General features: G+C 37.5%; 1 protein-coding gene across 2 annotated transcripts in view; it reads left to right on the top strand.

The window, feature by feature from the left end:
* Positions 1–13,672, top strand: part of si:cabz01090165.1 (uncharacterized protein LOC100333421 homolog) — a 304,518-nt gene that overhangs the window by 280,334 nt on the left and 10,512 nt on the right. For both annotated transcript variants that reach the window (XM_017431082.3, XM_017431081.3), the window contains exons 12-14: positions 9,870–10,053; positions 10,571–10,790; positions 10,870–11,149. In XM_017431082.3, coding sequence (XP_017286571.1) covers positions 9,870–10,053; positions 10,571–10,790; positions 10,870–10,988 — 523 coding nt within the window. In that variant the 3' untranslated portion in view covers positions 10,989–11,149. The remainder of the gene's footprint in view (positions 1–9,869; positions 10,054–10,570; positions 10,791–10,869; positions 11,150–13,672) is intronic.

The following is a 13,672-nucleotide window of genomic DNA, read 5'->3' as shown; positions in this document are numbered from 1 at the left end:
GGGCGGATGGATGGATGGTTCTGAGGTATTTTTTGCCACTAACAGAAAACAAAGTGAAACTACAAACAACATAAGTGAAAAACATTCTGTTCAGTATATTACCAATAAATTGCACTACTAAGAATAACTGAAACATCACTTTATTTGTAACGCTTCTCAAAACTAAATGTAATTCAAAGTGCTTCACAAAGCAAAGCAGACACAAACAAATATAAATAAAGACAATATTGACAATAAAATCAACATGCACGGCAATAAAATCACACTGTAAACGAGATGCACTGGTAAGAAGCAATTTGCAATTGGAAAAAATACAATGACAGAGTAATAAAACAAAATATTATATTAAAGATGTGAGACTAAAATATTGCAAATGTACAAAAACAAGTATTACTCAAGCAAATCATTGTGGTGGATGCTGAGAGCTGGAGAAGATTCTGTCATCCAGGGCATATGATCTTTGTAAGTTGAAATGAAGGGAACGGAGGTTTGGAAAACATTTTAGTTTTAAAATCCAGAATGTGGCAGGGCCTGTCAGGAAACTAATTTCAGAGGAAATGGGTCTGAAAACTAAAGACTGGACCTCTCATTCTAGTTCTGGAATTACTGGGAATAACTGCTGGACCTGAAACTGGACAGTGAAGTGATCCTCTGTGTGAGCAGAAAGGATGTTAGATGAATCCTACAGTAAAGAAGATAAAATGGTACTGAAACTGTTTTTTTTGGCCTGCCTCTTTTATGACTGTTTCTTACTGCCATGTTGTGCCACCTAGTTGGAAAAGTTTCAAAACTAAAATTGTTTTTGGGCAGACCTTTTGACAGTTTTGTCTAACATCAATCAGCTGACCAATCATTCAAACAAAGCCTCAAACACTGGCCAATCAGAGGAAAACCTGTGTGAACAAAAAGCAGATAATTTGACATCAAGACTCTTTGTTATCAGGCTTCAAATAAAAGAATAGCCTCCTTTTATCTTCTGATTCATGTAATTTTCATTAACTTATTCAAATTTTCTCAATTAAAGTGAAAATTTGGCACAGAAAATCAATTTATTGTTCTGGTTGATAGAAAATCTGTTCTGCTCCAGTCAGTCAGTTATCCAGACGCTGACGTGGCTTTGATTAAAGCAAACTATATTTCTCTGGGTAAATTTGTTCATTGAGGAGCTCAGTCTTAAGCTATGGCTCTCAAACTACTTATATAAGTTAAAAAACACTACTTCCCATTTATCTTATCTCCTCCTTCAATATTTGCCATATTCTGTGCTTGATCTGGAAATATAATCACTTTGCGTTAGACATCAGTTGGTTGTCGCTGGTAAAAAAAAAATTGCCATCTTCTCCCAAACTCTTTTCTTTTTTCCCCAGATCTTCTGTCTTTAATCCTCACGAACAAGTCAGATACTTGTTGCAACCATCAGTTAACATTATTCATTTTGAGCTATCGAACAAATGAAACGAAGGCTCTCGTTTTTCACATGAAGACAGGAACAAAAACTCATACCTGAGCAGGAGTCGTTTTCCTTAATCAAACAGATGAAGCAAAGTCTCTTTTCCAGAGTTTTATAGAAATGAGTTTGCTTCACAGGGTGTGTAGCTGAGCCAGCAAAGCAATCAAACCGACAACTTTTCCTTCCAAGAAAATAAGAGATATATGCTTCTGTGTCCGAGGGCAGGTGCTGATTCTCCTCTGTGTCAATTAATAATGGAGCATAAAATGAACGGGCCCTCTCAGGCACCTCATACATACAGAATATGAACACAGAACGGTCGATGTACAATCTAACTCCCATGATGGCTTGGATTTAGTGTCACGCCTCATGAAAAATCCAAAGTGGCTCTATTTCATTTGGGTTGTGGCCAATGCATTATTCACAAAGCTGCCACGAGGAAACAGAGAGGCGCTGCTTCTGCTCGTTTTTCTCTCTAAATCCTACGTGACATTTGTCCTTTTTTCCATCATTATGACCACTGCATTATTCAAAACTGTTAAATGATATACACTGTCTTTCTGACATACTGTATTTAAACTGCAATTATCTCCGATCTGTCATAAATTTTATTATGCATTCTCTGCCCAAGGCAAGAGTAATACGAAGCAGAAAGCTTTAGCATAAAGAATAACCTTGACAGGCTGTAAGCTCCAAATGTAGCCATCTATTCTTCTGAGTTCTTCATACAAGCAGGCATTCAAACAGAATGAAAAATGTAGATGTATTCAACTATCCATCTTCTGCTAAGATAATTTTAATGTCTGTGGTTTGAGGGCCCTGGTTGTAAAATCACTTTTTTACTGTCCCTTTTTTTAAAGACATAAACAAAACTACTGCTTTTTATTGACTGTCCCAACTATTGGGAGTCACTGCTCCGTCTCCCTGGAGAAGTTTACTCCAGGTTGTTGGAAGGAGGGCTCTGATTGGTTGAACCTCAGACTCAGGAAGTTCTGGATGGATGGATCTTAACTTTAGCTACAAGGGTAATGTCATTATTAGAATTTCTAGTTAAAATTCTGTGAAATATTGATACCTTTTAAAAAGAGACATGTTTGTTTATTGTGGAAAAAAATAAAAGTTGTGATTTATGAACATATTACAGTAACCGCCCTCCCACACACACACACACACACACAATCTACCTCCCAATAAATCATCTTCTCGTGTGCTCGTTAGGCACCCGTTCACCCGTTCCTCTGACCCAGCACAGCAGCACTTAAAGAACAAACCTCCATAACTGACCTGTAGTCTGTAAGACCCTTTCCTTGTTGTTCCATCTTTACTCTGTTCACACAGGTGTTCACACAGGTGTTCACACAGGTATGCACACACAGCTTACTCACAAACCCAGGGCCCAGGGGGTCAGAGTTGGCTTTATTATCACATTCTTTGTTTCTTCACCTCTGCTCAGTGTCAATGAATAGGAGCTGCCCTGCACCACCGGACCCCTGAATAATGTATAACACACACACACACACACACACACACACACACACACACTTGCAGAGTGAGCAAAGAAATAACTGGGTCTTAAAATTGCACAGGGATGTAGTACAAATATAGGACTGTGGTTTCAGGGATTTAAAACGTTCAAAAGAGCCCTAACTTCTCAAACTTTACATAATAATATGAAGCTAAAATGATAATGCACTTTCATCAGATGCAGGGAAGCATTATCATTCATTCTGAGTAGTTTTTGTATCCACTTGATTCTTTTACATCCGATTTTTAATCAATATCTGCTCAGGTTTGAGGCCAGACATTGCACTGTCAGTTATTTTGTCCCTCTGGATTTGCATCAAGGTCGAGTCAAAGTTCAGGAAATGTGTCGACGAGACAAGAACAGCAAGTTTGTTCTGGGCAGAGCAGAATTTAATAAGAATTAAGAGACTGAGTCATAAAAAGCTGCTTTAAAAATAACATGTAAATAAGCATACAAACAAGTAAAATGACTAATGGAGTGCCATTTTCTATTAAATATTCAATTATGTCCTGCAACACAGAAGCTTAAAGGGGCAGAACACCAACCGAAAAGTTCAGTCCTCCCTGGTTAGTCAATTAATGTTTTTATTATAATTTAGAATAATGAAGGGCAACTGTACATTTTTAAAAATACTTTACTGGAACTAAAAGGTAACAAACATTTTTGTTAACTGTTAGATCTTTGTGTACAAATAAAGTTCAGCACAAATAAAATCACCCAAACGCTGAAGATCTGATTCTGAATCTGTAGCTGGATCTTTCATGATTTGGGATTCTTGGTTTTAGTTTTTGGAGTTTGGAGTTTGTTCCCGTTTCTGTTGAATTGGTTTTGACAGGTTGGGTGGAGATAGTAATTGGAGGAAATGAGCAGGTTTTAAAGCAGAGGGTAATTAAAGCAGAGGGTAATCAGGGGAAGTGGGCACAGGTGAGTGATTACAAACTACGAGCAGGTGGAGATGGGCGTGGCAGGTAAACAAGTGATGACAGAGGACAAGTGAATAACGACAGGAAACAAAGACTAAATACCAGAATAAAAGAAACAATAAACCCAAAGGAAAACTCAAAGAACAAACCAAACCAAACCCACATCCTGACAGGTTTTGGTTGTTTGGCTGAGTTTGTGTCTCACTGGGATGCAACTGTTAGTGACTCATTGGAGTTTGTTTTTTCCATCACTGCGATTTCTTTAATGATCCTTAGTTTCACCTGGCTTCCGTTAGTAATCAGCACCTCTGTTTCTAATCACCTTTAAGCCCTCCCAGTCTATATTTACTCCTTGGTTTTCATGGTCAGATGTCACTCTTAGTGTTTGTCAGGTCTTGTTATCATGCAGCTTTTCTGTTTTCTTTCTGACTTTAAGTCCATTCTGCCACAGCTGCACGACGAGCTCGTTACAGACTTTGTTTTGTTACAAGGACATTAGACATTAGATTTAATATGTTTAGGATAAGCTGCATTCTGTAAAACAGAATATTATTCCATATTTTTAAGTCTTATTAGAAAAAAAGGCAAACTGTTGTCTCTTTTTTTGTGTAAAAGATTTGGAAATACATTTTTCTTTTCAAATATTTTAGACTAAATGGTAGAAAGTAGTACTGATTGTGTTACTTATAAAAACATGTATCTATGTTAATGAGACTGCCTCCAAGCCTCTCTACTAACAAAGCTTTTTAGAGAAACCTTTAGTCTTCGTCTACAAAATATTCCTTTTACCAAACAGAAAATTCAAATCGTTACTCTTTGATGCCAGTTAGTCTGCAGAGTAGATTTATCAAAACTTGTGTCATAAAAACAGTTCTGATCAACTCAAAAATAAATAACAAAAATAATCATTCCTGACATGTTTACAAATCCTTTACAGTTTTTTTTTTTTGCCAATAAATTTTGAAATTGTTAAATTAGGAGTGTGTTCGTTCAAATCCAGGAACATCTCTTCTTTTTCTCTCTAACTTCAAACCCTTTTGACAAATTTGCTTCTCCTTTCCTCCTGACATTTTCCACTCAGGTTTAAGGATTTATCTTAAAGTGGCACCTGGTTTTAATCCTTTTTTTTAAATTGCTGGAACAGGCAGCCGCAGCTAAACTCCAGATAATTAAAGGTAAAATCTCGTCTCCGGTCATAAAGGAAGTGGAAGCGCTGATGTGCGGATGTCTTTTTTCTTTGAACAGACATTGATACTTCTCTGTCTGTTCAGCACATCGGGTCCATTCTGTTGAACTTTCTGCTCATAATGATGCAGAAACGCTGACGGGGACTCCAATAGTTTCTGTAGAAGAAACACAAAACTATGGATGTATGTCTTTTTAGGACTTGCAGCAGTGTTTGTGCTTCACTCATCATGCAGAATCAGTCAATAAAGTCCAACGCACTTTATCATCTCAATGAGAAACGTCACCTCAGGCTTCAGCATTAAAACAACAGGAACAACTTTCAAAAATGAAAGTCAAATTCCTGCCTTTCATGTCAACACTTCAGATAAATATCTTAGGCGATCTGTTAGCGCTCAGAGGAGAAGATGAGAACGACTCTCATCTGCTACCACACCACGTTTTAGCTCAATATTTTAAAAAAACTGACAGAGTTAGAGCCATTTCTTGTGTTTTCTAAAGTTGACTGAATGTGGCGACCATCTTGAATTGAGTTAATCATTTCATATCCAGTGATTACTTTCTGAGAGTTTCATTCAAACCAACTTTAGGTGTTTTAAGTCTCTTCTTAAAACACATTTATACTTTACTGAGATTTAACAAGAGAAAAAAACAAAAGTTTAATGTGGCTTAGATAAGTTTTAGTGCACAGGTGACATTTTGTCTAGTTTTGAAGAAAACCTTCAAGTTTTGTGAAACTTAGTTTCCTCCTCCACATCAACAACAGTGTTTATTTCTTTCCTTCCTTTAACGAGGTCTCAGGTCTGAATTGATTAAGAGATAAGGCACTGTTTCAGCTCTCCAACAGCACAGTCAATTTGATGAGCATTTCCAGACTCTGCTGTTAGGAGAACTGCTCTCCTGGCAGAGATTTCTGCTGCACTTCCTGCTCGCTCAGCACCACAGTCTTCCTGCTTGTAAATGTCAGCATTACCTCTGGAACATAATCATTCCTTTGGAAAGCTGCAGAGAAATAACTGACTGAAAGTTGTGTTAAATACTGAGCATAAAGGTCTAACTACAGTTTGACAAAGGATTCCACTGCTGGCTTGTGAAACTCAAAGAAACTCTGATGTATGCAAAGTTTTATGAAGAAATACTGTAGTTTAATTTATTACATAAACACTGAAACATCTCATGATTATTCAGTTATTAGTCTTTCATTTTCTTCAATTCTTAGTTTGAAAAAAAACCTGCAAATCATAGAGTTTGTGTTTTTGTCTTCCACCCAGTGAGTCTCTGCTGGAGGACTGATGGTTTCCTCTTTAACCCCCCCAGAGGTCAGAGGTCACACACCCAAACTCTCATTGACTTCCACAGAATCTGAGCTCAGAGATTTCTTTTTAACTTGTCATATCTCCTACATTAAACACGGTGGATAAATAAAAAATAGATATACGGCTACCAGAAGCTTCTGTCTCAACATCTTTTTGGTGCAGCAGCAGCAGTTTGTTTGAGGCTCAGTTTCTAGTTTGTTTTTCTGTCTGCCTGTCTGATAGACAGTGCTGTTGTGCTCTGCTCCTCCCCAGTAAAGGCAGAACTCGTCATGGTAACCAGTGACTCAGCAGGTTCTTCTTTGTTATATTATTCCAACATGGCCACCCCCTTAGAGCTGGTAGAATTTGAGCCGTTTTGTCTTAATTAGAAATATTCAGTCAAGAAGAAAGAAATAAAAACTTGTGCAAGATTTAGGTTTAAAAGTACAAAAATTCAAACAGGAAATGCTCATAGACGCACTTCAGAATAAGAGTATGTCTCTGTCAAACCTAAGATTAATACAAAATAAAAGCCTTCAATGACTGTAGAGCTTTAGGGAAGAAAATTAATTTGTGTTGAGTTAAAATCAATAATTGTATCGGTACCTTTCAAAATGACTTAATCATTTTTTTTTTCATTTTTTATCTATTTTGGAAAAAAAATTCTATGTTGAAATCATTATTATTGTTGTTGTTGTTGTTGTTGTTATGACTCAGCCAGTCTGATCATATTTACTGAGTGTTGTTGTTGTTTAAATCCTCGTAGTGAATAAGCCTGACGGTAACTCAAGGTTCAGGTTTGCTGAATCACTGTTGGATTTTGGTTTCAAGGGAATTTTGTGCTGATTTGTGAGATGTGAAAGTTTTTCATAAATCAGAGAAAACAGAGGATTAAAATACTTTTTTAAGGAGGAGACCACTGATGAAACAGGAGGGAGAACATCTGATTACAGTGACAGTTTTTACTTCACAACAAGCTGATTTTCAACCATAATCCTGATTATCACTGTCCTTTGGGACCCAACAATAAACGACAGAATAATAGAGTAGAATAGTCTGTATTTTCATTGTATGCCTCATATATTTTGGTTGTTTTATTGAGTTAAACACTGAACAAAGAAACAAACAACCCTTATCAGAAAGCTAAAGAAGAGGAATCTGAACAAACCTGATTCTCTGCAGCTTGTTTTCTGGTTTCTTGTTAACCCAACAGTTTGTCAATTTATCTGTACATCAATGTTTTAAGATTCAGACAGTTAATAAAACAGCATCTCCACCTTTAAAGTGGTTAAAACCCTCAGAAACATTTTATAATCATTCAAATCCACTGACGGCTGTGGTTTTCTTCTGGCTGTTCAGTAAAATGTCAGCCTGTAAACCTTTTTTTGTCTTTTTTCATCTCTGAATGATTTTTTTTTTTCTTTTCTTGTTTTTTCTTGTTTCCTGTTGTTACTTTTTGTCCTCCATATTTGTCTTCTCTGTCTCCTGTTTTCATCCCTTCCCAGTTTTGTTGTCTTTGATTGTTTACTCCTTTGTAATATTCTCCTTTTTTCTCCTCTTCATCTTTCTTTTCTTCGTCTCAATCCAGCTTGTACCCTTTGATTTTTCAAGCCGGTAACTAAAAAAGCAATATCCCTTTCACTTGCTGCTTTTATTTTGCTCCGTCTATCTTTTTGTCTCCGTGGATACACCCTCTCCTTCAATTTTCTTCTTCAACTTTAATCTTTTGTGTCGTTGGAAACCACTTCTCATCCTCCTCTTGTCAAAACGTTGTGTTCCAGCTCCACTCGTCTCTCACTTTGGCTCAAATGGAAAAGTCATTACGAAAAGCAAAGCTGCTATTTCAGCACAAATATGTAAAATAAGGAGCCAACAAGTGTTGATTACAGGAGGAGGATTGAACCCAGTGATCATAGGCATTTTAGGCCGACAGAGGAAAGAACAGCAGTGTGACAGGGGGAAATTAAAGAAAGCAAACACAGAAGTCAACATTTTATTGTGGAAATAAAACAAAACCTGGGGTGGCACCTGAAAACGTTCGACCGAAACTAAACATCCTTTCAGTTTCTAAAACATTAGATTAAAAGAATTAAACAGTAAAATTCATATTTATGACACTTTTTAACCTAATCTAAGTGTTTTATTCCTGCTCAGATGTTGAATTTGATCTTCTTTCTTCTGTCAGCAGTGAAACCGGATCCAAAGTGACATCAAATTATAAAAAACGTTAAAGATTATTTAACTCGGAGGAGCTGCAGGCTGAGAGTTTATATGAACGTTAAAATCATAAAGTCACTTTTGTGTTGGAGCAGAAGCCAGAAGAAGTTGAACGGGGATTTGTTGTAATTTAAAAAGAAGTCCGGAGGATCCAGGTGGGACTCTGGCCACAGTTTTTAATTTAAGTTGAATAAAAACTAGACTGGTGTTTTCATTAATTTGCAGCCCTGTTAACGAGCTCAAACTGTGAAAACAAGGTTGGAAGAAATCCTTATTCTTCGTGTGTGTGTGTGTGTGTGTGTGTGTGTGTGTGTGTGTGTGTGTGTGTGCGCGTTTCACAAACCAGCTGTTAGTTTCACACTTTAGTTGCTTGAACACTATGAAACATTTAGTAGTTTTTCTTGAAGTGTATAAAAACAAAATTGACTCAAACTTAAAACAAAAAGAAATGCTAGAAGCTGGAGTAAAATAAGAAGTTCTGGGAGTGCAGTGTGCAGATTTTATTCTTACAAAAGTACGAATCATTTATTGTCCTCAACAGCCTGAGGCTTTACAACATTATAAACTGTTGAATAAAGTTTAATAAAGTGTTCCAGGATGTCCAAAAGGAAGTTATTCATTCTGAAGATCTGTCTCCTCCGGTTATTAAAGTATTAACATCTCTGTCCAGAAGGTTCTAAAGAAACTCCTGCTGGAGAACATCCAGAGAGAACATTGTTAGCTGAAAACAGCCGTAGCTCTGTTTATGTTTGTTTGTTTGTTTTTTATTCACACCAGAAACTGTAATGTTATTAACTATTCACAGCACATGGTCAAAGTTTAACAAAAAACAAGATCAAGACAAAACCGACAGACAGAAAAAATAAAAACTACACAAATGGGTTCATTGTTGTTTTGGACTCTCGAGCTCAGTGACTGTGGACATGTGGGAAATAAACTGATGTCATTGTTTTTCAAACTTTATAAAAACTAGTTTTTATAAACCTCCTTTTTCCATCAGCAGAAATCCTCAGTTTTTCTTTATATGTGAAACAACATGTGGTTGTAAATGTTTTTTTTCCTCCATCCTTCATGGCTTATTTGTGTTTTTGGTTTCATTAAAGTTACTTTAAGTGGCAAATGTCTTTTATTACTGACATCAGAAAATGAACATTTAAATCCTAAAACTGAATTAACAAAGGAAATGTCTACTGAAGCACACGCTGTTTAACCAGAGAGGGTTTTCTTCTGGCCCTCTGAATTAAAATGTTCTTCTCTGTCCTCCTTTCATTCAGGATGGTCCCTGCCAACCACAAATACTTCCTGCTCAACGACCTGGCGTCGTCTCGGGACTACGAGCTGTGCGTTTTGGCCGTGTACGATGACGGCATCACCACCCTGACGGGCACCAAGCTGGTGGGCTGCGTGTCCTTCACCACCGACTCAGAGTACGGGCGCTGTCACTCGATACGAGACCAGGTTTGTGCTAAAACCCGAGCGGTCTAATCCCAAACTGAGCTCTGGAGCAATAAACAGAATTCATTTTTTCAGCTCCAAAGATCTCTGACTTACGGTTATTTCACTCTGTGGTCAGACATGGCAGAAAACATAAACTAAAACTTCCCAAGTGTTACAAATAGTTCCACTTCATCCCTTTTTACTTCATAAAAGAACTGCACCTATTACTGCTCCTTTGCTTTCTTCATGTTCCTCTCAGAATTCCTGTCAGGCTTTTTAGAAGAAACCTGATGGATGTTGGAATTTCAGATGGACATTTCAAAATAAACTAGTCTGGAAATCTAATTATATCTGTTTCCTGTTAAATGATCAATTCAGTTACTCATTTTTACAAATTTAAACAGATTGTTTGAACTAAAATGTGGAAATAATTGACAAATGTCATGCTTATATACAGGAGAGGTTATGAAAGAAGAACTAAAAGTTAAGAGAGAAACAGGATCTGCTCACTAACTGAGTGGGTTTTTATTTCCCACAGTTCTTGGGTGGCACCATGATCATCATCATCGGCGGGATCATCGTGGCCTCTGTGCTCGTCTTCATCTTCATCCTCCTGATGAAGTACAAGCTTCACAGTAACCACTACAAGCAGAAAGCTGCCGCTCGCCATGCCAACGTCTGCTCACAGACCAATGGAGGAGGAGGGGGCGGAGCCAACATCCTCGCTCTGCCTCCATCCTCCTCCTCTGCAGGGCAAGGTACCAGCCGTGTCAAACAGCTGGAGGGAGGGGGAGTTCTCCGCCTTCTCTAACCCAACTCTGTCTTCATGTTTTCCAGTTATTATTAAAAACTCTCCACCGTCATCGTCGACAGAAGGGATGGGCGGAGCTTCTCTTCGAGGGACAACTGTAGTGGACTTAAATCCTACTCATGATGATGACGCCATCTCCCAATAACACAGAAGAAACTGTCCACCCCCTGTAACCTCAAACAACAACACACAAACTCTCTTCTTCTTCTTCTTCTTCTTCTTCTTTTCTTTTTTTAAGTTTTTTTACTTGTTACTTGTGCCTGGAGACAAACTCAGCTTTCCATCGCGGAGCAGCTCCGGTTCTTGGTGAGTGGCTGCAGACACACACGTGCAGGAGAAACCTTAAACGTAAGGTGCTCACCTGGAGCCAAACACAGAACACCTGTTTATGTTTTCCACTCGGTGACAAAACATCGTCTGTATGACATTTATGAAAATATAACTTTATTATGAACTAGTTGTAATAAAGTCCCAGAAAAATGTAGTTTGCTAATTCACTGAAACCTTTATTAAAGAATTACACATGCAACAGAAATGAGCTAAACCTCAGTATAATAAAGAGTATTTATACTTTATAGTACAGCTTCACTAAACTGTGGAACAAACCTTTAAACTTCTTTTAAGACTCATTTTTATTCCTTTACATCTAGACCAGGAGGAGTTAGGATATCTTTTACTTTTTATTACTCTGTTTCTTTTTGTTGTTTCTTTTAACTCGGACCTTCTGGACCTTTTACTGGATGAGTCTGCAGTTTGGGATAAAATAACGCTAACAGCTGATTGGTTACTCAGAGACAGGAAGTTAATCAGAAAACAGGAAGTTGCTGCTCAGGTTTTATGGGTTTGTTTGTCGCTCCTGTTAATCAGAAAAAATTTTCATATTTATTCTGTTTTGTTTTTTTTATCTTTCTCCGTGTTACTCAGTTTCCTGTCCCTCGCAGGACAAACAGGTTCTGTCTCGTCCTGAGCGTCTCTCTGTCCTCTTCCTCTTTGTTGGATTTTAATGAGTTGTTTTGTTTTCCTTCCTCTCTCTTTTCCCCTCCTTTGATTTCAGAGCTCAAGGTTGTTTCGTTTGTTTGTTATTTTTTTATCGCAGCTTTTCTCTTTATCTCGTGATGCTTCTGCTGCCAAATTCCCTCCAAACTGAGGTTTGTTCTCTGAGTGGAGATATCCTTCAGCGCTCCGGAGGATTCTCTGTAAACTCTTCAGGAGTTCAGACTCTTTTTATATGTGGTGGATGAAATGTTGATTGTGTTCAGTTAAACGTTCGATCAGTCAGGTCCATTTCACGTCTTGTCTCTCCATCTTTGTCCCTGTCCTGAATCATTTTGGGACAAAGTAGGAGCTCCAGGTTTGTAAATTCTGTCTGGTTACAAACTGAAATGACACTTTCTCTGGCCTGTAAATGATGCTGAAAAGTTGTTTTAAACCAAAGTGAGGCTCACTTTGCTGTTTTTCTGTCTAAATGAAACCTGAGATCAAACTCGAATGAAACAAAAAATCTTCTCACCAAACCCTCAGACTTCTTTGTTGGTAACAAAAAGTTTCTTTAGAACTTTCAGAACAAACAAGAGAGCTCAAAAACAATCACTTTAAAATAAGTTTATCACAAAGTGTGGACATATTAATTAGACCTGTAGGAATGCATATCGCCCGCCGCCTAAGATCATACTCTGATGAGAGCAGACGGAGCTGTGGTCAAACTTCTCAGAGGAACAATCACCGCCGTCCTGCTGTCTGTTGGTATCTCCAAACACTCAAAGAACATCCCAGCTCCGGCTCCATCAGGACATCTGCTGGTTCTCCGATCAGGAGGTTTGTTGGTCGGCGACACTCGCTGCGCCTCCGTCACCTTCCTCCCATCAGACACAGGAAAACCTTCTTCTTCTGTCATCTCTGCGTTTAAAGAATAATTCTAATGATTTAAGTCTTAAAAAGATTTATTTTAATCCATTTTGACATTAGCTGATTCTTCAGACTTGTACAAAAAGGTCAGTTTATTATTCCTGTTCAGTTCTGATTACCAGATATTAAATCCTGATTATCTGATTCAAAATATTGATTTTGACATGTACTTAATCAGGGATAATGCACAATTAAAACATTAATCTTGTAAATATATATATTATAATTGATGATTTTCCTCCTGCAGTCTTTGAGCAGGGAGCTAGAATTTTATTATTATTATTATTATTATTATTATTATTATTATTATTATTATTATTATTATTATTATTATTAACAGGGAAATATTTAAGTGGTACAAAAAAATACAAAAGTATTCATTCACTAAAAGTTTGCATATATGACATAAAACAGATTAATAGTATCTAAACAATATAAAACATCAGTCAGAACAATAATTTTCATATCGTAGCCCGTCCAACTCCCCCCAGACTTTCTCACAAAACAGTTTAGAGATGAGAGCAAAAATCCAACATTTTGTAAAATGTGAGGTTTCTGTATCCTAAAAGTTCTTATCATGAGAAAATTCCTCCAGTTCTTCAAGGTTTATGGAAGTAGCCATGATGGAATAATATAAGAAAAATTATTAAATCTAAAGACTCAAAATCAGCTGATTTATGGGACTAAAAAGAATTTGTTTGAAAACGTTTGAGTCTGAGAATCATCTGCTGTGAAATCTGAGCTGATGAAGTCCAAACAGGACCGGGTTTAGAGCTCCAAACAGGACCGGGTTTAGAGCTGCAAACAGGACCGGGTTTAGAGCTCCAACAGGACCGGGTTTAGAGCTCCAACAGGACCGGGTTTAGAGCTCCAACAGGACCGGGTTTAGAGCTCCAACAGGACCGGGTTTAGAGCTCCAACAGG

Source organism: Kryptolebias marmoratus, linkage group LG2 (assembly GCF_001649575.2).
Source record: "Kryptolebias marmoratus isolate JLee-2015 linkage group LG2, ASM164957v2, whole genome shotgun sequence".
Taxonomy (NCBI): domain Eukaryota; kingdom Metazoa; phylum Chordata; class Actinopteri; order Cyprinodontiformes; family Rivulidae; genus Kryptolebias; species Kryptolebias marmoratus.
The sequence above is the reverse complement of the archived record's forward strand: the minus strand, read 5'-3'. Positions and strand labels throughout refer to the sequence as shown.